The 25,715-nt window shown below is 39.9% G+C and overlaps 1 protein-coding gene across 2 annotated transcripts in view; it reads left to right on the top strand.

Moving 5' to 3' along the window:
* The window catches only part of KCNAB1 (potassium voltage-gated channel subfamily A member regulatory beta subunit 1), a 389,892-nt gene that overhangs the window by 307,964 nt on the left and 56,213 nt on the right, over positions 1 to 25,715 (top strand). For both annotated transcript variants that reach the window (XM_032344007.1, XM_032344012.1), the window contains exons 4-8: positions 376 to 455; positions 1,572 to 1,616; positions 5,162 to 5,206; positions 6,997 to 7,040; positions 19,603 to 19,689. In XM_032344007.1, the coding sequence (XP_032199898.1) occupies positions 376 to 455; positions 1,572 to 1,616; positions 5,162 to 5,206; positions 6,997 to 7,040; positions 19,603 to 19,689 (301 nt within the window). The remainder of the gene's footprint in view (positions 1 to 375; positions 456 to 1,571; positions 1,617 to 5,161; positions 5,207 to 6,996; positions 7,041 to 19,602; positions 19,690 to 25,715) is intronic.

Raw genomic sequence — 25,715 nt, 5'->3', positions numbered from 1 at the left:
TGGTACAACTGACACTCTTTGTCAGAGAGATTACGATGCTGCGGAGAATGTTGTCAAACCAGATCTTCCAAACAGAGTGAGAAACACAGATCTCCCCACCTTACCTCACCCTGCTCCTGAGGGCTGACTTATCCCAATGCTGAAGGAAATCTCTTAGGGCCGGTCTCTATCTGAGGCCCTATAAAGCTTTTCCCCTATATATGCTGGTATCTTGAATCTTCTTCTTCTTTTTCATTCTGTAATGCAACTGATAAAAGCAAGGAGTGGTTATAGTGAGATTTCGGTGTTCTTAAAGACCAGCAGAGGATTACAAAGTGGTTTCCTGGGTTGGGAAACCATTTGGCTTTTCTGAACGACCTCCACACCGTCTTGCAGGTTGCTGAACGGCTGATGACGATTGCCTACGAAAGTGGAGTGAATCTCTTTGATACTGCTGAAGTCTATGCTGCTGGAAAGTAAGTCACTGCCTTGAAGGCCTTTCTGTGCCCCTCAGGTGGCATTTGTGGTACCAAGAGTCTGCCCAGACCATGGCTGACATGACACTCTGGTGGCACTGCTTTTCTCCCTTTCTCTATCCCCATCCCCTGAGTTGGGGGTATTGACTGCCTCTGGTCCTCTCTGCCCACCCAAACCTTCCCGCCCCTGGCCCCATATGACAAGTGGACTGAAAACCTCGCCACGGGCCATCTGAAGGGCAGAGATGGCTGGTACCAGCGTGGTGACAGAGATCAAGAAATGTGAGTTGGCTACCTGAGTAAGGGAGTAAACGAGCAGATTCCAGCCTACTGGTTCCAAAGCTCATCCTGTTATTTTATAACCGCATGTCATTGTTCCTCACCACTGCCCACCCCCCAACTGGAGGGAAACTGGGGCGTTCTCTCTGCCGGGAATCTGGGACTGGTTTTCCCATTGGCGGGCCCATCCCTCCACCTAGCACAAGGAGAGCAGAGATTAAAAGTGGGGTCCTCAGAGATGCCAAGAAATTTAGTCTGTTTTATAGGAAGGCATTTCAGACCCCACTCTGAGGACAGAGATGACTGTGTTTGAGCCTTGCTGCTTTTGCTAGTGAAGTCACACCAGCTCCAACCTTTGCATGGACCCCAGAGCAGGCTGGGGCTCTGAGACAGGACTCACGGCTCAGTCAGGCCATGTGGAGAATGTGCCCTCGTGCCAGGTCTCATTGTCCTCCCTGGTCACAACCGAAGACCACGGGAATTAGAAGGGAAACCTTGACTCCCACTGGACTCCGCCGAACAGGATATTTATATACGGGATCAGTGGTTCAAAAACACCCAACTGCCAAATGACTCTGTTGTTTCTTAGTATCGGGACCACAGGCAGTCTCCTGCCAGCATGTCAGGATTTGGCAGGTGCTTCTGGAATGCTCCAGGAGCCGGATTCTGCAGGCACAAGCAGAAACAGCAGAAACTGTGCTACTAGCCGAGAGCGGCTTCTATTTTCGGGACATGTAGGCACGGAGAGTTCAAACAAGGAATGGCTCTCGTGGTTTGGGATTGACTCTTGCATTTCCAGGACGCTGTATCCTAAGCCATTTTCTGTTTCCCTTCCAGGGCTGAAGTGATTCTGGGGAGCATCATCAAGAAGAAAGGCTGGAGGTAATGCATTCACCAGAATCATGTCCTTGCCTTTAAACACACTGTTATTATTTTGTACCAGAGAAGGGAAAATAAAATTGCATGACAGCTGAACAAAAGGCTGTCAAAAAAAAAAAAAAATCAATTCTTGGTAAAGGGATGATTTATAGTGGTTTGAAAATAAATACCAACAAGTTCATTCCATGTGCTTCAAAGGGTATTGACGAGTCATCGATCACAATGAATTACCACGGGGTTGAGCCGAGAAGGAAGGGATGTTCACAAGATAGTCAACGCATGAAAGAAAGTGGCATTTTCATGGCTTCTCCCTGCCATTTGTGGTAATTTGGTGAAGGAAGGCAGCTATAGGAAGCTGCATATCTATGCAGATGTCTCTATGTTCACTTCATTTTACTAACAAGTCAGGATGCAAAGAAATAATGAAGAAAGAAGTCTTTGTGGCAAATGGCCGAAAGCTCCCTTATCTGAACACAATTAGCCAGCACCTCAGCTGTGTGCAGGAAGCCCGTTTATCTGGGCATTCAGGAAAGGACTTCTTCTTCTGTCATTGATGGGGTCACATCCTATCTCATAGCGGGCTGTAGCCAACGCCACTGGTAAAGAGGAATGCCTCCCCTGTAAGATGTGGGGAGGCAGTCCCCCTCCACTGCACTGTGTATATCAACCACGACAGCCACTTCATCCCCAGCATGAGTAGAAAATCAGGTGAAGACCATGGGACAATCTGGGGTCCTCCTCCTCTCTGGTAGAAGATCAGCTCTTGGCCAGATAAACAAGAGCTCTGCAGTATTGGTGGAAAAGGAAACCCAGAAATTTATGGAGAGATGAACAAATAAAGATTGGTGACCCACTTTCTCCCTCTCCCTGCTCCTCCTCCCCGACTCCAGGGATTGTAAGGGTATTTAGAGAAAACCATATTCAACCTTAAATATGAAAAAATATTCACAGCCCCGCCCAGTCTTCCACTTTGCTGGAGTTCCGTTCCCACTCAGAAGGCTGGTCCATCCATCATCTCCCAAAAAGGGACTCCCCACTCTCTTAGGGCTCCTGGAACCAAGTGCTGCAGACCCCGTGCCTTCAGACAACAGAAGTATGTTCTCTCACAGCTCTGGAGGCTAGAAGTACAAAATCAAGGTCTGGGCCAAGCCATGCTCTTTCTGAAACTCTGAGTAGACTCCCTCCTTGCCTCTTCCTAGCTTTGGGCTTCTGCTGGCAATCATGGGCCAATTCCTCAGCCTGCGGCTGCACCCAACCTCTACCTCTGCCATCAGATGGCCGCTTCCCTCGTGTGCGCCTGTGTGTCTTCTTAAAAGGACACCAGTCATATTGGATTAAGGACTCCCCCTACTCCAGTATGACCTCATCTTAATTTGATTACATCTGTAATGACCCCATTTCCAAATAAACTCACCTTCTGAGGTACTGGGAGTTAGGACTTGACTGTGCCTTTTTAGGGGGCACAGTTGAGCTAATGACGGAGACCCTGGAGATGATTCCACCAAGAGCCCCATGAACTGTGCAGCGAGGGGCGGGCTGACAGAGGACACCTGAGGAAGGAGGGGAGCATACGTGTGGCAGCTCTTTCCCCTTAACACCCAGACGGCCTCTAGCCCTCACTCTCCGTGGTTTGCAGAGCCTGTTATATACCTATAAGAAACCAGGTTATCATGCATCTTTTAAAAACAGCCTTTCAGTCTCATAGATAAAATCCCAGCTGTCACCATGCTACAGAGTATTGATACTCCTATACAGCTGGTGAAAAGACAGACCGTAGCACGAGTCTCTAAAAGCAATTTCAATTAGTATTTTTGGCTTCCAGTCCCAGCACTATCCGTTGCCTACTGTGTTTTCCAGACCATGTTACTTCACTTGTCTGAGTCTCAGTTTCCCCATCTGTATAATGGACCACATAACTGTTCATGAAGTGTCACGCTGATAAAGTGAGATGAGGTGTGCCAAAGCAGTTGGAAAGCTGTGCTGATCCGTGTCGCATACTCATCTTGTCATTCTCCACCCACTCGGAAGAGCTGCCGAAAGTGCCGCCATGATGGTCGGTGATGACTGGCTGGTATCGCTGGCTGCTCTTCCTACCGGAACATGCATGTTAGTGTGCATACCCATGGAGCCCAGACATTTTCCACAAAACCTAACTTTGGAAAAAAGAAAAAAAAAAGAACCAAGTCTCTGATAGTATTTGGCGAGGATGTACAGCTCTGGCCAACCCAGCCACTCTGAATCATCGAGAGGACCGCATTCATTTTTTATGATATTCCATCCGGCCTCTTCTTGAAGCTGTGAAAATGTTTGCTAAAGGAGACCTGGCTCCCCTGGGGCAGATTGCTGTCACACTAGGTATCATGAGGTTGATGGATTAACCTGGAAAGTGCATCAGGCCTTCCGCAGTGTGTAATCTCTAGACACAGGGATCTGTAGAGCTTCCGTTACAGTGATTCAAATTACTTTTCAAGGAATTAACTTCCGTGGGATGGGGTTGCTGACATTTTCTACAAATTTTTCCGGTTGCAGCTAAGCTGTCAGAATTGTCACCCGTGTTCCCCATTGGTTATCATTCATCTTGTGAGGCTCTTATTTCTCGGCCCCAAGGCATCAGCTCCTCGGCTGATGGAATTATAGATGCCTTATCTCAAATACTCCCAAAGTTTAGTCTTAACCTTTGAATCTCAAATGATTTTTTTTTCCTCGACCAGTTCAATTGAATTACAGACCTGGAGAAGCTAAATCATACTGAGATCTGGCTCCTGATTGTAAATTTTGTGACTGTAGTTCTCAAGACACCTTTCCTATTCCACCATCGTGATGATACCATGGCCTTTTCCTGCTCTTGGATGTGGTTTGGAGAACGCAATAAATTTGTTGATGAGATTTCCACATCTCATTCCCTTCGGAGTAAAGTGGTTCAAACCTTGAGTTAAGAACTTTAGGACTGTTTTCCTAAAATAACGTTTCCATTTAATGAAACACTCAAAGAAAATTTATTCCTATTGATTGACTACTCTATCATTCCTCTCTCCCTGCTGTCAGTTACTGCCTGTGACTGTCACAGCTGGAAAGCAGAATAATTCAGAGCCGCTAGGGTCCATGGTCCTTGGCAGAGTATGGACTGAGCCCCAGGAAAGCTCACACTCAATCAGTGTTATGTCAGATGCTAAATAAGCGTTAATGGGTGCTGCTAAAGCAGTTCATCCTTTAAATCCTCTCACTCATCCTCTCATTAACCATTCCTGCCCCTCCATGCCTCCCATTAGCCCTCTTCACCAACCCCCCCATCGGCTTCCTCCACCTGCCTTTCCAGGTAAAGGTCATTCCCCTCCAACCTCTTATCTAGGATCTGACTTCACATACCCACTCATCAGCTTCCCTTTGTCCCAATATTTCAGTGACATGAATTAACAAATTTATCTCTTTACCAGTTTTTTTTTTTTAATGGGAAGTACAATAAATTCTTTCTGGTGGTATAATAATACGACTCAGTGCAAAAACCCAACAATTTATTTAATATTTCTCTCTGTTTGTCTAACATATAGGAGGTCCAGCCTGGTCATAACAACCAAACTCTACTGGGGTGGAAAGTAAGTTAAATACCTTTTCTTTTCTTTGCTTGACAGGAAACAACTAGTAGCTCATGCTTTTATCCTTCTGGGCAACCATTTTGCATCTAATGTACTAAAATTAATTGATTTGGAGAGAAAGATTATTTTTTCTGCCTTGAAGAAAGTAGCAATTAGCCTAGGATTCAATTTTAGCGAGATGCCCCAAAGAAATTTAGTGTAAAGCATGTGGCCACTTGTTACTAAGTAATTCATGGAGATCTTCCAATACCAGCCTCATACTTAGAACCATTTCCAAAATAGAGTTCAAATTTTCGGAAAAGAAAACAAGCACATAGCATCACAGAAGAAAAGCTATTCGAATCTGCCAAAACCCAAAGACTTCCATGGAATGTGAAGATAAAAGTATCTTGTCTGGCCCCATATGTGAGTCTCTGGTCATTCAGCAGAAGGCGTGAGAATGTTGATCAAGAGGACTGCCTTTTGGAGAGTAACAGGAAGTTACCATATCACTCATTGGCAGGCAAATGAAAGAGAGGTCCTCCTCTGTTGTGGGAGGCAAGCAAATTTCACAGGACAAATTGGCCTCTGATAAGCCTACTGTTGTTTGAACTGGTATTTACACAATTCAGCAGAACTTAAAAGTCTGGCTATCACATACCTTTTCATGGAAATCACAAATATTTCCATGGAGTCTTAACAAATAACAAAAACAAACACAAACCAGCAAAACCTTATTTACCTCCCTATAATGGAGAGGGAGCAGTTGAAAACAAAATTGGAGACAGAAGACAGTTCCTTAGGAATCTTCTAATCAAAGTGTACATGTATGTAAATACCCCCCCATACACACACTCATATCATATTGCTATTTTTGAGCCTGTTTATGATGACCATGAAGACAGAAAGATGGACTGTAGATTTTTATTTATCACCTCTAAAAATTCAGGCAACATGGTGCTTCTGAGAAAGGTAGATTTGCTGTGTCTCTGCTCTGATTCATGGTGCTGTTACTCAGTGTTTTTGCAATGGTACTGAAAGCCGTGCCTATACTTAAGAAATCAACAGGGAGGAAGACAATCCCCAAGACCCATTACGTAGTGGAGTGCTGCATCCAATACCATCTAATGCTTTTATAAAAGATTCAAAATCACCAAAGGCAGATGGTGAAATACTGTGTTTTAAAAAGAGGTGGCCACAGAGAATGATGTTGAAGAAATATTTCATGAAGACTTTAAAACTCAGGGACCATATTTCTTTCTAATTGGCCAGAATGTGAGGATGGTCTGGAAAGACAAAAGTCCTAATTAAATGTTTGTCTTCTTCGGATACTAATGTAAGAAAGACTGACATCACATTTTAACAGAAAGTAATTGTTAAATTTCTTTTGCAAGTCAAAAGGCACTTCCAAATGTGCTTCCTTTCTCAGAAAAGCGAAACTTATGGGCAGCTCACAAACTTATGTCAAGGCTTTTTTAGGGGTGAGGATGGTTTGGGTTGAGTTGAGGGTGAGGTGGGAAGATTGAGCCTTATGTCACAGTATATATGGACGGGGCACGCATGGTTGAGTTATTAATGATATCATGTGATGAGATGTAATAGTTAATTTATCAGCTGGGGTCTGCAAAGAAAAGGGGCTCAGTGCATGGCTCACCAGGCTTCTCTCCTCAACCGGTGGTGTAGAATTTGCCAAGAATAGGGTATAAAATTAGCAATTCAATTTAGAGTGATTATTCTTCTGTACTTTTGTAACAGCAATTTAAAAAAAAGCACACCCCCACTCAAAGTCATTTGCTTCTTTTTCTTGTTAGAGCTGAAACGGAAAGAGGGTTGTCAAGAAAACATATTATTGAAGGTAGGTACAGCATTTCATTTTATCTTCATTTGTGGGCTGCTGATTCAGGAAAGGTATCAACCAAATAGGTTCAAAACCCACTTGGGGGGGGTGGAAATTCTTTATAAAGAGAATCACAATCAACCACAGTCTTTCTGGGTTTTAATGTAGGAGTGTAGTGATATAGAGAAGACAGTTGGCAACACAAAAGAAAAAGGACAAATTCTCTAAAACTCTTCTCATTTACAGCTGTGCTAGCATTGATAAAACACTTCACTAAGACTTTTTAAAAGAGCTTTATTGAAGTATAATTTACATACCATAAGAGTTTACCCATTTAAAGTGCACAATTCATTGGTTCTGAGTATAAAGGAGTTGTACAATCATCACCATAAATTGAATTTTAAAACGTTTTCATCACTCTACAAAGAAACCTAGTACCCACTAGGAGTCACTTCCCACCTTCTCCCTACCCTCTTCCACAGCCCCAAGCCACCGCTAATCTACTTTTGTCTGTATAAATTGGCCAGTTCTGGATATTTCATATGAATGAGACCGTACAATATGTACTTCTTTGTGACTGGCCTTTTTCACTTAGCATAATGTTCATCCATGTTGTAACAGGTGTCAGTACTTCATTCCCCTTTACTGCCAAATAAAATTCCATTGTGTGGATAGACGACATCTTGTTTATTCATTCATCAGTTAATGTTTTCATTTTTTTACTTATAAATAATACTGCTACGAATATCTTGTATGGACATATGCTAAGACTATGATACTTTGATTTAAAATTTTTTTATTGTTATATATTTTTAATTTTAATTTAGTAAACATACAGTATTATTACTATACAGTTTCAAATGTATAGTACAATGATTCCACACTTCCATAATTGCTCTGTGTCCATCACAGTAAGTATACTCTTAATCCCCTTCACCGGTTTCACCCATTCCCCCCACCCACCTCTCTTCTAGTAATCACCAGTTTTTTCTCTATATTTAAGAGTCTGTCCTTTGGTTTGTCTCTTTTTTTCTTTTTTCATTTGTTTTGTTTCTTAAATTCCGCATGTGAGTGAACTCATATGGTGTTTGCCTTCTCTGACTGATTTCACTTAGCATTATACTCTCTAGATCCCTCCATGTCGTTGTAAATAGTGAGATTTTATTCTTTTTTATAGCCGAGTAATAGTCCATCATCCATATATATATATAAAACCTCCTTAACCCATTCATCTATGAAGGAATACTTGTGTTGTTTCCATATCATGGCTAATGTAAATAAAACTGCAATACACATAGGGGTGTATATTATCTTTTTGAATTAGTGTTTCTGTATTCTTTGGGTGAATACCCAGGAGTAGAATTATGGTAATTCTATTTTTAATTTTTTGAGGAACCTCCATACTGTTTCCCACAGTGGCTGCACCAGTTTGTGTTCCCACCAACAATTCAAAAGAGTTCTTTCTCTCCACATCCACACTAACACTTGTTCCTTGCATTTTTAATTTTTGCCATTCTGACAGGTGTGAGGTGATATCTCATTGTGGTTTTAGTTTGCATTTCCCCAATGACGAGGAATTATGATGTTGAGCATCTTTCCATGTGTCAGTTGGCCATCTGCATATATTCTTTGGAAAAATGTCTGTCTGTGTCTTCTTCCCATTTTTAAATCGGATTATTTATATTTTTCGGTGCCAAGTTGTACAAGTTCTTTATATATTTTGAATATTAACTCTTTATTGGATGTACCATTTGCACATATCTTCTCCCATTTGATGGGTTCTCTTTTTTGTTGTTGATGGTTTTTTCACTGTGCAAAAGCTTTTTATTTTGGTGTAGTCCTAGTATTTTACTTTTGCTTTTTTTCCCTTTTCCAAAAGAGAGAAATCTAGAAAAATGTTTCTGTGGCTGATGTCAAAGAGATTACTGCCTATGTTTTCTTCTACGAATTTTAGAGTTTCAGGTCTCACATTAAGGTCTTTAATCCCTTTGAGTTTATTTTTGTGTATGGTCTAAGAAAGTCCAATTTCATTCTTTACATGTAGCTGTCTAGTTTTCCCAAAATCATTTGTTGAAGAGACTGTCTTTTTTTTCTTTTGCATATTCTTGCCTTCTTTGTCATAGATTAATTGACCATGTACTCGTGGGTGTATTTCCGGGCTATTTTGTTCCATTGATCCATGTGTCTATTTCTGTGTTGGTACCATACTGTTTTGATTACTACAACTTTGGAGCGTATCTTGAAATCTGGGATTGTGATACCTCCAGCTTTGTCCTTCTTTTTCAAGATTGCTTTGGCTATTAAGGATATTTTGTTCCATATAAGTTTTAGAATTATTTGTTCTAGTTCTGTGAAAAATGCCATTGGTATTTTGATAGGGATTGTGTTGAACCTGTAGATTGCTTTGGGTAGTATGGATGTTTTAACAAAATTTTTCTCTTTGTTGGTGAGCATGGAATATCTTTTCATTTGTTTGTGTCATCTTCAGATCCTCTCATCAGTGTTTTATGGTTTCAGGGTATAGGCCTTTTCCCTCCTTAGTTAAATTGATTCCTAGATACTTTATTATTTTCAGTGCATTTGTAAATGGAATTGTTTCTCTTTCTGCTACTTCATCATTGTTGAATAGAAATGCAACTGATTTCTGTATATGGATTTTGTATCCTGAAACCTTATTGAATTCGTTTTTCAATTCTAGTCATTGTTTTTGGTGGAGTCGTTAGAGTTTTCTACATATAGTATCATGTCATCTACATTAGTGACAGTTTTACTTTTTCCTTACCAATTCAGATGCCTTTTATTCCTTTTTCTTATCTGAGTGACATAGCCGGGATTTCCAGTATTGTGTTGAATAAAAGTGATAAGAATGAACATCCTTGTCTTGTCCTTGGACTTAGGAGAAAAACTCTCATTTTTTACCATTGAGTAGATGTTACTTCTGGGTTTTTCATATATGGCCTTTATTATGTTGAGGTATGTTCCCTATAAACCTATTTCCTTCAGAGTTTTTATCATGAATGGATGTTGTACTTTGTCAAATGCTTTTTATTCATCTATAAATGATCATATGTTTTCTATCCTTTCTCTTGTTGATATGATACATCACATTGATTGATTTGATTTGCAAATATTGAACCACCCTGGCATCCCAGGAATCAATCCTGCTTGATTGTGGTAAATGACTTTTTTTTAATGTGTTGTTGGATTCAGTTTACTAATATTTTCTTGAGGATTTTTGCATCTGTGTTCATCAGAGATATTGGCCTGTGGTTCTCTTTTTCAGTCGTGTCTTTATCTGGTTTTGGTATCAGAGTAATGCTGGCCTCATAGAACGAATTTGGAAGTTTTCCTTCCTCTTCTGTTTTTTTGGAAGAGTTTGAAAAGAATAGGTAGTAACTTTTCTTTAAAGGTTTGATAGAATTTACCTATGAAACTATCTGATCCTGGACTTTTGTTTTTTGAGAGTTTGTCGGTTACTGGTTCAATTTCACTGCTAGTAATGGGTATATTCAAATTGTCTATTTCCTTTTGATTCAGTTTTGTGAGTTTATATGTTTCTAGGAATTTATCTAATCCATCTAGGTTGTCCATTTTATTGGCATACAGTTTTCAAGACTATGATAATTTTTAAGGAGTATTATATACATTTTTAAAAATTATAAAAAATTACCACTCAGTTACTGATTCATGGAGCCATTGCTTTTGTGATGGCACTCAAAACTTTGTAGAGACTAGAAATTAACAGGAAATAGTATGGTCTTCTAGAACCATTATGTAATAGAATAGTACTCTACCTCGTTGGGAGGATTATGAGAATTGGGAGAAATTTTTATGTATTTCTTATTTATCTACATATAACAAAAATGTTCCACCTGTACCTGTTGCAATAAAGGAAAAATGTTAAATGGACCTATATGGATCCAAGATTTTTATAACTTTAGATTCATAATTAATCATGAAAACCAATGATTTTTTTCTTTTTATTTTAAACTTATGAAATACCAAAGTCAGTAAAAACATGAAATGTACTCTATCTAATCTCACAAACTTTAAAAATAAAAATAAAGAAGTATTCCCTTAGCTTACCTCATCTCATTTCACAGTGTGACAACCTGGGGCATGTCCTTCCCAACTTGTCCCCACAGTTAAATTGATCTCCTTCCTATCTATCTATCTATCTATATATCTATCTATCTTTCTATCCACATTTTCTTATAAGTACAAAAACATAAGTATGAAACCAGGGGAATCAAGCTGTACATATTAACCTAAAAAAACCTACTTTTTTTGCAATTAAAATAATTTTAGACACACACACACCCACATACATATGCACTCTACACATGATTTGTAGGTTATTTCTTGGTTTTAGTATTATAAAGAAAAAAAATGGCCATGCTTACATAAATGTGATAGATACTGGAAGCGGCATCATTAGGTCAAAGAATAATACATATTTTAAATTATTTTCTGAAAAGGAATATACCAGGGGCGCCTGGGTGGCTCAGTGGATTAAGCCGCTGCCTTCGGCTCAGGTCATGGTCTCAGGGTCCTGGGATCGAGTCCCGCAGCGGGCTCTCTGCTCAGCAGGGAGCCTGCTTCTCTCTCTCTCTCTCTCTGCCTGCCTCTCCATCTACTTGTGATTTCTCTCTGTCAAATAAATAAATAAATAATAATAATAAAAAGGAATATACCAATCTGATGGATGAGCTGATTTTGTTTAGTTATACATTTATTTAGTAATGGTTTGAGCTACTTTTTATAATTTTGTGCTTCTTTTTCTGGGAACCAACTCTTCATGTTCTTAAGCTATTTTTCTTTTGAGTTTTTTTTGTGTCTTGATCTCATTAATTTTTCAGGGGTTCTTCGTGTATTAATAATGTTCACTCTTTGTCAGCTACATTTGTTGCAAATATTTTCTTCCAGGTTATCATTTCACTGTGAAGTTTTTTCCCTCCCCATGAATCTAATCTAAAAGATAACGTTGAGGAGCACCTGGGTGACTCAGTTAAGCATCTGACTTTGGCTTAGGTCATGATCTCAGGGTCTTGGGACCCAAGCTCAGTTTGTCCCTGCTCAGGAGGAGTCTGAGGGGAAGAGTCTGCTTGTCCCTCTCCCTCTGTACTTCCCCATGCTTACATGCTCACTCACTCTCTGTTTCTCTCTCAATTAAATGAGTAAGTCTTAAAAAACAAACAAACAAACAAACAAACAAACAAAAACAGATAATGTTGAATTTGAAGCCAGTCATTGCAGTTTAGAAGTTAGAGATCTTTATTAACCTGTAAAGAAAACTTGGAAAGATCTTAGATTTCCACTGGAAAAAAAATAATTTTGGTGTTCACTAGTTTAATTTAAAATAGAGAATTTGGGGGCACCTGGCTGGCTCAGTCAGTAGAGCATGTGACTTTTGATCATGGTGTGAGTTTGAGCCCCACATTGGATATAGAGATTATTATTTTTTTTTAATTTTAAAATTGAGAATAAAATGGAGAGTTTTGAAGCCAGATCTTGGAGAATATGTTTATATTTATATTTCACATATATGTAATTGTTTAACAGTGATAATTATATCATTCGGTTGTTCAAAGTTTTTGGATGAGTTTGGTATTTCTCATTAACTGATTCTTAATATGTTTGTAAGCACTGGGGTTTGAAACCAAACAAAGAGTGGTTCAAGTTCCAACTGTGTCATTTATGAGCTAGGGGACTTTGTGCAAGTTATTTAACCTCACTAAACCTCCATTTCCTTGATGGACTATAAATATTCCTCTCTTGCAATGCTACTATACAGAGAATGAAATTAGATAATTCACATTGAGCACAGTATCTGTCACGTAATAAGCACTTAATAAATGTTATTTTTGTCTTTATCATCATCATTCTTCATAGTGCAACTGTTAGTCTTCATACCATAGATAAGAGCGCCCTTTACTAAGTAACATTCTAAGGCCACCACAATGAATAAGCGCATTCTAACACTAGAAAAAGCTTTCCGATTCCAGTCCAAACAAAATCCCTTCTCAGGCCTTGGTGTCCAACTTGATATTGCAAAGTAAAACCCAGCCTGTCTCTTAAAACTGTCATCATTCCTGCTCTAGCACTTGCCTATGTGACTTGAGTCATGTACCATGAGAAATAACGCCCCCGCAAAAAAGAAATAATCCATGTAAGCTTGTTGTACCAAGCAGAAAAACACGGCAGCGGTGTATTGCCCAGAAAGTTCTTGCCCCTCTTTTCTTTTTAATCTAATTAATTAAAAAAAAAAGAGATTCAGGAAATGGTTCAGGATGGCAATCAACGGAGAACATAAAATCAAGGAAAAAAAGAATGGTCAGAGTTGCTGTGCTTTTTACTGAATCTCCATTGTTTTAATATTTACCAGTGTGCTCATCATTTCAAAATTCTCTCTTCTAAGTCAGTTTTCTTCAAGCCTCAAACAACATAACAGAAATACTTTAAATTCTCTGTCCCTTTAAACAAGTCAGGAATTCTCTTAGGAGCTGATCTCTCAGGATGGATAAACCAGTTCAGCTGAAATTTAAACTGACCCAGATTCAAACTTTAACACAAAATTTCAAATTTCTGTGACTAAAGAATTGGGATCATTTATTAGGTATGTTGTTACTATTTATTTTGTAGTTCATAGTTTCAGCCAAAGACAAAGATATTCACGAGTCCAAGAGCATCAGTTGAAAGGATAGTTCCAGGCAGGCTGAAATTAGGGAATTGAGTGAATTTTCAGGGAAACAAAGTGGGGGGTGGAGGGGACATGAGAGCTCTAGACCCAAAATAAAGTTGGAAGAAGTTTACAAATCATTGTCCTTGGGTTTCATTGATACTTGTTTTGTGAGAAGGTAGCCTTAATGAACATTGGAGATTCTTATGCACATTAAATTTAGAAAGTGTTCTTAGAGGACAAGACAGAGGTCCGATTCATGTAGAGTTCAGGTCAATTAAGTGCCGGTGACCTTGGCCACCTGAGCTGGTTTACAGAGTATAAAATGAACTTGACTTGTACATAATGCACTTTTGAAAAAAATCAGATGAAAGACCTTTTCAGTGAACCCAAGTTCCTTTACTTAGATCCAGCCAGGAACAACATGTTCCTTGGATTCACAAGGAGGAGGTAGAAATTTCACAATGGGAGGTTTATTGTATCCATTTAGAATCTCAAGGTCCTCTCTAGCTCTGAAAGTCTATTCATTCAGCCATTCCACAAACATTCTTTAAGTCCCAATTTTTGCAAGTGTTAAAATTTAGCAGATCCGGGGCACCTGGGTGGCCTCTGCCTTCGGCTCAGGTCATGATCTCAGGGTCCTGGGATCCAGGCCTGCATTGGGCTTTCTGCTCAGCAGGGAGCCTACTTCCCTCTCTCTCTGCCTGCCTTTACCTACTTATGATGGTGCACTTACTCTCTCTTTCTCTATCAAAATAAATAAATAAAATCTTTAAAAAAAAATAGCAGATCAAGTTTCCTTAGTATCTTATAGGAAAGAATAGAAATAGTTTGGTAAGTCAAACTGTAAGACAAAAGTGTACTGTGTGTGTGCTTTTATAGGCAAAGGCTGTGTGTGAGTGTATATTTGGCCTTCAGGTGAATCACCGTTTTGTTATGTGATCCAAACCAGAAACTCACTATCTTGATTTGAGGAGTAGGAGAGGAAAATAATCTGAGAAAGTGCTTAGACCTTTTTAATGAATGGTAAATGCCAAACCCAGCTTCTCTGAACCTTTATTTTAAAAAGATAATTTATGATTTTTTTCAATGAGAAAGGAAATTTCTTAACAGATGGCTTCACCACAAATTCCTTCCCAGTGTTCCATGTTCATACTAAACTGAAATCACCCACTCAGGGTAACCATGGTTCATCACGGGAAGAGCAGCCACAGACTTATTCTAATACAGTGCAGTCTTTATAAAAAATAAGCAGACACAGGACACCTGGGTGGCTCAGTTAGCTGGGCAGCTGCCTTTGGCTCAGATCATGATCCCAGGGTCCTACAATGGAGCCCCACATCGGGCTCCTTGCTCAGTGGGAAGCCAGCTTCTCCACTGCCTGCTATTTCCCTGCTTGTGCTTGCTCTCTGTCTCTGTCTCTCTGTGTGTTTCTCTCTCTCTGTGTGTCAAATAAATTTTAAAAAAATAATAAGCAGACATATCTCAAGTCATGACGGAGAGGTCTGCTGAGAAGAAGGCAGAAAATTATATACGGAAAAAGTGCCCATCGTTTGAGGCAACATTTTTTTTTCAAGCTCAGAAGGAAAGCAAAAGTGTGGACACAGTATGTTTGAAGAGAACCCTCGCAGAATCTCCAGACTACTGATTTCCATGTTCCTATAGAGTTCAGCAGGCAACACGGAGCCCCTGATCCATCTCTGACCACACCAGCCTGCTTAACTTCTGGAATGGGCACATTTCTTTAGAAGCCATGAAGTAGGTTTACATTGAATTAAAGTTTACCTTACGAACAAAACAGTTCCTGTTCATCTTCAGAACCTAAAAGAAAAACTTTGATTTCTCTTTTCTGTAGTCACTTGAAAGCTATTTTCTTTACACAACACAATTAAGTATCCTGTGGACTTGTGAGAAATGGCCAGTGACCTTGTAGACATCTCAAGGACAGAGGGCTTTTCTGTCCTTTTCTTAGGTTATGATTAGTGGCCCCGATTCCCCTCTGCAGCCAAGGTTAATGCATTTTTGCACATCTACTTAAACTTGAAACAATACCTGGCCCCAAGCCAGTGTTCAACAAACATTGCTAAGTGGAGCTAGAACACAACTATTTGCTTATTGGAGACCAACACTAAATGACTTTCAAGGAGACATTTGTTGAACGTGGCTTCATGTTGCTACAATTTAACTATCTCTGCGCAATTAAGGCATGCAAATGGGAAAGGGCAGGAGTCCCTGATTTGGTTTGTGGTCACATGAAAGATTGAAGAAGAAAGATCGTTTCAGTCTAGCTTGTCTTTGGAAGGATGAGGAAAGCAGGGCCCAAAGAGCCGGAGATGTCAGCAAGGTCATTCAGGCCAGCCCAGATTAGCACACCAGATCCCAAACCCTTCGCCTCGTCTACACGTAGACCTTGCCTCTGAAAGCCAGGCTGGTCCGTCCAACTGCCAAGAGCTCCGTGTGCTTGACGAACGTGCCGCTCCGACCTCTGGGGGCTCCCACCAGTCTGCTTTCCCCCTGACTTGATTGTCTTAGTAACCATCCCTTTACTTCTCAGGCCAAAAGTCTGAGAGAGTCACCCTTGGTTCCTTGACCTCCACACTCTGTATCCTGCACACCGGCCAGTCCCCTTATATCTACTTACATAACTTGTTCCGAATTTGAACACTTCGTCCCCACTTGGCCCACTTGCCCCAGCACGGTGACCTCTCCCTGGCCTCCCTCCCCGCTTTCACTCTTGCCTCCTCCAAGTCATCTTCAGCAGACCTGTGACCAGCTCAAAAGGGAAATCCGATGTCATTTCCCCTGTTTAACTCCTCACGTCCCAGTCCCACACCGATGCTTTGCCATCTCACAGAGCGTACAACCCAGAATTGGTACCATGGATTTCAAGGCTTGATGTGATTGGGATTTTCAAAGCTGGGGACAGGATGTCTTGGAGGCACAGTCTCCTGCTACTTCATTTCAGAACGTAAAGCTGACGAGATGTAACACATGATTTCTCATATTTTCACACGAATACACCTGAATCTCAGTCTAAATATCAAAGGGGGAAAAAATGCCTTCCAGAGAAAGAATTGAGTGGCTTGGAATGACCACTTACATTGAAAAATGACCTTCATATGGAGTGCATGCCATCACTTACGGGCACACAGTACTACCTTCGACAATGAGCCTGTGCCTAATACACTCTCACCATGCACTGTTTGTTCCTTGGGGGTACATACAGTGCCCCCATGCACTCTCACCATGCACTGTTTGTTCCTTGGGGGTACAGTGCATCTTCACACGCCCAGAGCCCAGCACAGTTTGGGGATCAGAATGGGATTTAGTGGGGGGAGGGAGGTTGGGAGAAGGGGGTGGGATTATGGACATTGGGGAGGGTATGTGCTTTGGTGAGTGCTGTGAAATGTGTAAACCTGGTGATTCACAGACCTGTACCCCTGGGGATAAAAATATATGTTTATAAAAAATAAAAATTAAAAAAAAAAAAAAAGAAAAGAAAAAAAAATTAAAAAAAAAAAAGAATGGGATTTAGTGCATGCTTAGGGCATGGGAGGGTAAATGACTCCAGTCCTGGCTGACCACAAGCACCACAAAGGGGCCGAGCCAGCTGTAGCTTTTTCTCGTAGTTACTCTCAGCCCATGCTGAGTTGTTTGGAAGAGACCCTGGAGGGAGAGGCCTCATCAGAAAGGGAGACACTTGCTTCCAGCGCCAGGGAGGGCCAGGACTCTCACTAAATGCCTGGTTCCAAAACCAGGAGGTCTAAGGGAAATCTTTAGCATTTAGCCTTTGACGCCTCTCATTCTGAATTTCCCAGATGTGAGCATCGCTGTGATAATCACTGCATTTCTGTAGACTACTGTGCTTTACAAAGTGCTTGAAAGCTGGTTTTATTTGCTCTCCTGAAGCATGATCCTGAAGGTAGTGTGTGTTGTTATCTCCACTGCAGATCAGAGACCTAAGTCACCAAATCGGTTGGGGTGGGGGGGGGGGTTGAAATAACCCAAGTGGAATCCCATAGCACACTAGAGTATAGATTTCTAACCTTCCCAACCTGCGCTACCCCATTATCCATTTGGCTATTCTGTCCTCTCCTCACTTCCTCCAGTACATATAATTGCTTCCAAAAAGTGGCTCATATCATAGGGCTTTTTAAGGTAAATTTAATTTCAAGCTGCCCCTTCAGAGAGCTGGTGATAGCCCAGGCCTGAAAGCCACTGCAGTTTTTTGAGAGCGGGCACTGGACCTTATAACACCTGTCTGCCCTAATCTCTTCATCAATGCTTCTTTTAACAAGCCACCGTCCCAGACAATCCTTTTTCAATGAATGAAAAATATTTCCGGAACTATATCCAAGCACTTCATTTTCCTGTCAGAAAAGTAATTGTGGCTGGCTGGTAAACCAGTTTGAAAAATCAAATTTAAATGAGCCAAATTTAAATTTATAAGAGCCTCATTTAACATGCAATTAGTTTTATGCCTATAATAAAAAGAGAAAAACCACCAGTCTTCCTGAGGAATTAAATAGGCTGATAAGGAAATGCTGTGCCTCATGAAAATGAGATAAAATGATTCTTGAACTGTCATCCTTTTGGTTGCATAATATTATATACAATACATTCTATTTCAGGGAAGTATTAATTTTACTGAAATTAAATCATTTTTTTTTTTCTCAGAGTACTCACAGGAATGTGACCAGATGGTTAGGGCTAAAACTTATATTATTGGTTCCAGACTTTTTTTTTTTAAGTTCTCACTCTCTCCTTTATATTATCTAAGTCTTTATAACTTCTGTTTTCGCTTTTTCCCCCAAAGAACAGGGAATAATAGAAATGGTAGAGCTCAGCTATATTTAAGGTTCTTCAAACTTTGTTTCAATTAGTAAAAGGTTAAGCAAGACCTTCATTTGCCAACCCTTTTATTCCTGTTACAACCTGTGTGTACATGAAGATGGCCTTGGCAGTCATTTATTTCTGATTTATACCATTTTAATGTTTTTGATGAGCAATAAATATATCCCATCCCACTGTAAGCCCAGTAAGTCATTCATAACATGAAAGTAATTCGCAGTTTTCAAGAAGTAGTTAAACTCTTAGGCCACTTTTTATTCTAAACTTGGCTCCTGGATATCGCAACAGATGAGTCACTGTGAACGAGCTTTGCTGAGTATATTTTTCTGGTGGGGTAGGAGTAGTAAAACTATCGAGAAAGTTATAAGACTTTTCTTTTTTTAAAAGATTTATTTATTTTTAAAGAGAGGAAGAGAAAGAGCAGGGGGCCGGGGCAGAGGGAGGGAGAGAAGGAGCGGCAGAGGGGGAGAGAGAGCAACGTAAGCTGACTCCAAGCTGAGTGTGGAGCCTGATGCAGGGCTCCATCTCATAACCCTAAGGTCACAACCCTGAGATCATGACCTGAGCTGAAACCAAGAGTCAGACACTTAACTGAACTGCGCCACCCTATAAGACTTTTCTTTGTTGAGATTCAAGTCAGCCTTTGATATATTGTTTAAAGGCTCTAGGGGCCAATTAATATACATCATTGTATTCAATGTCTTTTTGAAACTAATACTGTGCTTTTTTTTTTAAGTAAATTTTTTAAGGAAACCAAACTTTTACTATTTCTTTTTATTTTATCTTATTTTATTTTAATTCAATTAACATATGATGTATTATAAGCTTCAGAGATGGAGTTCAGGCATTCGCCAGTTGCATATAACACCCAGTACTCATCATATCATGTGACCTCCGGAGTGCCCATCCTCCAGTTACCCCATCCCCCCACCCATCTCCCTTCCAGCAACCCTCAGTTTGTTTCCTCGAGTTAAGAGTCTCTTACACTTTAACTGTTTCTAATAGTGTTTACATTTGTACTTTTTGGATTTTTCCTGCCTCTGTTCCCAGGATTGAAGGGCTCCCTCCAGAGGCTACAGCTCGAGTACGTGGATGTGGTCTTTGCCAATCGACCGGACAGCAACACCCCCATGGAAGGTGAGTGAAGAAATTGGATAAAAGACTCTAGAGTTATTGATTCTAACTGGATGACTTATTTCACTGACAGTAGGAAATGAAATATATTCAGACTGATTTGATTGAATGGGGAAAATGGAAACCTTTCCCATCGATGTCTCTTGGACTCAGCATTTACCCTCAAGGCCAGAGCTCTGCATCTGGCTTCTTCATTCATTTCTGAAGTATTCCCAGGCATTGGGACTGTGGCTTCTGCTGGCTACAGTGCTCACTTTTTCCAGGTTCATTTCACTTCTGCAATTTCATCAACTGAAACAATAAAATTAATTGGAAGGGGAGTTTATAACCCAGCCATCGTTATTTTGGAGGAAGTCCCTTGACAGTCTTCCTCTTTTGTAATGACTAAGTCTGATTAGCTTCCGATCTGTGGTAACAGGTTCTAAGTGGTACTGTGAATGGAGGTTTTATAGAGTGACTACTTCAAAATGAGACTCTTCATTGCAGTTTGGGTTTTGATTCTCACGAAGCTGCAACATTTTATTCCCTTTCTGTTACAACTATTTGAGGACAATAGTCAGGTCTCTTCTGTGGGAACATTGAGAATGTTCCTAAAACGAAATTTTCTTCAACTTACATTTATTTATGGAGTCTACCTAAGGTGATTGAGGATGAAGATCATTTAGGAGGATATATTAGAATGTTCTAGTTAATTGAGATTTACAGTCTTATAGATTAGACTTACCTGAGGGGAAAACGAATAAAGATATTTGGGGCATAGGAGGAAAAAACAATGTTCTGGTCATTTGAGGCTTATAATACGACATACAGTTACACATTTTCAAAGAATTAGAATAGGACAAATTCTATTTACTATTCAAAATTACACTGAAGATAAATTTGTCCCTGATGATTCAAAAGGTAGTCTAGGATCTCGTAATAAATCAGGTTCTATAAAGGTTTATTCTTGCTACAGGGTTATAGAGGTTATAGAAGTTACAAATGATTGTATGTATGAAAGTATATATGAACTTTTCTGTAGGTTGCACTCCTGACCACCCCCAAAAAAATACGGAAGTTATTTTCCTTGCCATTTATCTGTTAACTACAGAGAAATGTTAAAAATATATATATTTACATATCTAACTTTCTCTTAGAGTTTTCTACTTTCTTGACTCCGAGTAAATCAGGAGTTTATCATAGTACAATATCAGTGTTGGAAATTCATAATAAGAATTATCCATAGAAATGACATAAAAATGCATATTTTTATCAAGGCAAAGAATAGGTATTTCATAAAGCAGTCATAAACATCTTATTAGTGTATGAAGTCCTTATTGCAAGGATAATATGATGTCACATTCTCCTCAATGACATGTTGAAAGAGAACACTGAAACTATCTGATGAACAAAAGTGTTAAATACAATGCCATTTGGTGGGGACTGTGAAACTGAAATTGCTTCCCATTTTAAGTGCCTCAGTGCCACTATTTTCCTCTTTGGAAAAGAATCCTTTGTGATTATACCATGTACAGGATAGAAAAACATTTGGGATTTTCCCGGGTCTTTTTTTTTTTTTTCATTTTATCCATTTTGTGCATCCTCCCCAATGTCTAATTTTAGAGATATAATGCAGGACTCTCTCAAACAGAAAACACTGTAATCTGCATGATATACCTACAGAAGTAGGATGTTCTCAATTAGGATCTAAGCTCTAAGCTATGTGATATTGACAAAATAATGGTGTTTGTTGTGTGAACACTGATTATGGGTTGAAATTTAGTAGAGGGGAGCTTCATAGTGCTAAACAAACAAACAAACAAACAACATTAACAACATAAGATTGCTACCTGATAGAATTTGTAACTGCAGCATTGTCCAGCCTTTGCTAGAATTGGAGAATATGTTAGTTTTCTCTGAGTTTCTCATATAGTAATTCCACAAAGCAGAACATTTTCTCAAGCTATGTTGTCAAGAGGTGCTGTCCAAGTCCAGAAGTCTAAGGAAGGAGGCCAAACAATAGAAGTTTGCACTTGATGATAAGATCAAGGAACATGGCATTTTTGTAGCTCTGCCGCCGTCTACCCGTTCATGCTGGAATGTACTCAGTTCTCCCCACCCTCCACCAGAAGGGACCCACTCCTAGCTGGCCCATCAAGCTCAAAGTCTTATTCCTCTGGAGGGATTTAACGTGGAAACACCACAGAAATTCATTAAGTCGGATTTGTTCCCGACTGAACTCCCTTTCCTGTCATTTCTCCCCAGCTTTCAGAAAATGTGTATCCTCAAACTCAGTGTACTTGTTTGTTCCCAGGTGGGACCGGTGGAGATGCCGGTGTGATCCAAGTCTCTGGAAACTTAGTCTCGGCATTTAGTGACTTCCACTTGACTGTAGCAGAGGGCAACACTGATATGGGCAATAGAGAGAAGAAGAAATAGGAGATAAGAAGAAAATGAGAACCAGACAGGGATTACCAGGAGGCCTTGGGTGCATTTGCTCCCCTAAAAATGGAAGAATATGGTATCTAAGCTATTTCTGGATTCCATGTTGTTACTGAGATTCATTTTGCAATGAGCTTCTAAGTCATGAGTTGCGTGTGAGTGAAGGTTGTACATGTGCAATGGAGTCTACCTTAGAGGGCTATTAGTATTTCTAAAAACAGTACAGAAAATAAATATTATATATATCAGAATTCCCCTTCCAAAACATATAGTAGTTATTTGTTAGTCAATGTTACTCTATAGTCTTTTTTTTTTTTTAAGATTTTATTTATTTATTTGACAGAGAGAGCACAAGTAGGCAGAGAGGCAGGCAGAGAGAGAGGAGGAAACAAGCTTCCTGCTGAGCAGAGAGCCCAATGTGGACCTGGATCCCAGGACCCTGGGATCATGACCTGAGCCAAAGACAGAGGCTTAACCCACTGAGCCACCCAGGGGCCCCACTCTACAGTCTTTAATTAGTTTTCAATTTCCTCTGCAAATATAGTGACCAAAATCATCACTGGAAGCTTGCCCAGCTCCCCATACCCTCCTTTTTTTCTTTCTGCAATGGCCAGAAAATCCTTAATATCATTCACATACTTTTCTTTATTTCAGCAACTCACATTGGCAATTTTAGGCTTGATTAAATCCATTCCTGTTTAATGTAAGTGATCCAACAGTGGCGGCCAAGTGCATGGTGATGAATTTTCATAGAGTCAGTCTACGTATGTTGGCACTGTATTGCATGTGTGTGTCTGGGTAGCTCATATTAGACCCTTAGCATTTGAAAATCATTTTTATTGGTTTCAACCATTCCTGTCAACTCCGTCGAGCCACAGTACATGCTAAGCTATAATTTTGGTGAGGCACCTGTTTTAAACCCCAGGGACCTATTGAGAGAGCCCAGCCCAGCTTTCTAGGACATGTTTTAAACAACTTTGATTTAAGTTTATTAAAATGCCAACCCCATTCATTTGATTTGCACCTTGAAAGTATGTTAATTGGGAATGCTTCTAAAATAAACCAAGATGAATTTCATTCAGTTTCTACGCATCCTATAGCAACAAACTGAGCCAGAAAAAGATAGCAGTAACATCTTCTTCATCTTATGTAGGCATCATGTATCCAATTAGTTGTTTTCTTCCCTCCTTCCTTGGAAAAACAATAGACAAAAAGGAGTCCTCCCGAGAGAATAGCTATAATTCCAAATGTGCTGTCTGTGGAGAAAGTGGTTAAGACACTTAATTTGCAATCTACAAGCCTATGCGATGCAATTACATTTGCAGCATGGGACAATGCTCCTGACAACCGAGGGGAACTCTTGTACTTTTTCCCCTCTGCCCTCCTTGTTTATTTTTTCTGGTTCACCTAGTAGTAAGTCATTTTTCTTTCCCAGCATCTGCCATGCCATCTGTCTCTGCTACAATTTCTGGCATCAATGCCATGTGTTCCAATCCCAGAAAAAAAAATATCAGCCCGGTATCCCCTTTCTTCTTTCTTATCTGCTGTGTTCTTACCAGTAGAGTCACTGACAGTTCCTTGCACTCTATGCTACTCGTATTCTAAATTTATTTCCATAAATCCCAGCGTGTATTTCAGAATCTTCTCTTGAGTTCATTAGACAAAAGAAACCTCGTTCCAGTGTGAGTCATGCTAGACAGGGAGAGACATGGAGCATTCATGTGTCTGAGGACCTGGCCTAGGAATTTTGTGGTTTAGTTTTCTGTCTTTTCCAAGTGTCAGGCTAATTTCTCTCTCTATAATCTTCTCATTGTCCCAGAAAGGAAGTGATGACCATGACTAGAGGGCAAGAAAGGAGTCTGCAAACCATATACTACTTGTGAATAATAGAAAAAAAGAGGGGAGGTGTTTTTGTTTGCATAGCTTTTTGGAAAGGAGAAAAGAAATCCCACCAATATGTTGATCTGAAAAAATGATGATTTTTAAAGAAAATCAAATTTTAATTTAAAAAACATTTGGAATTCAGCCTTCTAACTTTTATTTAGAGCTTTTTTGCCAAAACTAGTTAATCTCACACACTCCCTTAGTCATTAGGTGTTATTCCCAACCTAATGACAATTCAAATTATTTATTTATTTTTCCTGCTAGCAGGTCAATGCAGACATAAACAACACAGATGTCCTTTTTATTTTTTTTTCAAGACTTTATTTATTTGACAGGGAGAGAGAAAGCACACACACAGGGACAGAGGCAGAGGGAGAAGGAGGGTCCCCAGCCAGCCGGGAGCCGATGCGGGGCTTGATCCCAGTACCCCGGGATCATGACCTGAGCTGAAGACCGATGCTTAACCAACAGAGCTACCCAGGTGCCCCCAGATGTCTTTTTTAAATAAGACAGACAAGATTGAAGTTAGCTTTACTTAGTTCCCACAATATCATCATGTCAGATAGCCCATCCCGTAAGTATTTACTTCCTTCTGAGCCATCTTGTTCGGTGTCCCCACATGTAAGCAGGAATCCATGGAGGGTCATGAATTTAGGATATCCAATGACAGCTCAGAAAATACCAGAAAGTAACAAACATTGCAGCATCCCCAATTTTCTCCATGTTTTTCAGTTCCAGAACACTGGCCCTGGATATTTAGTATCCAAAGCAAAGTTTTCAGAATGAAAATTTAATGACCTAAAACCTAGAAATATCACCTAAGCACAATGGATCATCGCTCTGCATTTGTGTTATCTTCTCTATAAGACACTCTCAACCTTTCCCCCAAGACATAATAATAGCAGGAAGTAATATGCAAATAGTCATTAGCAGCAATGAATGTTATAAAGTCATATGTGTATTTTGAATTTTCTATTAATTACATTCAAAAGGTAAAAAGAAACAGACAAAAATAACTGTAAAAATATATTTTAGGGGTGACTGGCTACCTCAGAGCATGCAACTCCTGATCTCAGTGTTGTAAGTTCAAGACCCACACTGGGTGTAGGGATTACTGAAAAATAAAAAAATCTTTTAAAAATACATATATATTTTTTCAATTTAACCCAATATATAAAATATATCATTTCAACATATAATCAATATCAAAATTACTAATGAGGTTTTTTTCACACTAAGTTTTTGAAATCTGTTGTGCTTTTCATACTTATAGCACATCTGAATTTGAATCAGCTACATTTCAAATGCTTTATAGGGGCGCCTGGGTGGCTCAGTGGGTTAAGCCGCTGCCTTCGGCTCAGGTCATGATCTCAGAGTCCTGGGATCGAGCCCCACATCGGGCTCTCTGTTCAGCAGGGAGTCTGCTTCCTCCTCTCTCTCTGCCTGCCTCTCTGCCTGCTTGTGATCTCTGTCTGTCAAATAAATAAATAAAATCTTAAAAAAATAAAAAAGAAAAAGAAATATTTTAAAAAAAATGCTTTATAGCCTCATATGGCTACTGACAACTGAATTTGGTCACATGCAGATCTGCAGGCTGTATCTCCAATACAGCAGAGCACCAGACACATAGTAGGTGCTCAGTAAATACTTATTGTGTGGGTGGGTGTGTAGACAGACGGATGAACGATGGGATGAATAAGTGAACAAGAGTTGAGCGACTGCAT

This window comes from Mustela erminea, chromosome 1 (genome assembly GCF_009829155.1).
Source record: "Mustela erminea isolate mMusErm1 chromosome 1, mMusErm1.Pri, whole genome shotgun sequence".
Taxonomy (NCBI): Eukaryota; Metazoa; Chordata; class Mammalia; order Carnivora; family Mustelidae; genus Mustela; species Mustela erminea.
Note: the sequence above shows the minus strand (reverse complement) of the source record. Positions and strands in the feature narration are given on the sequence as shown.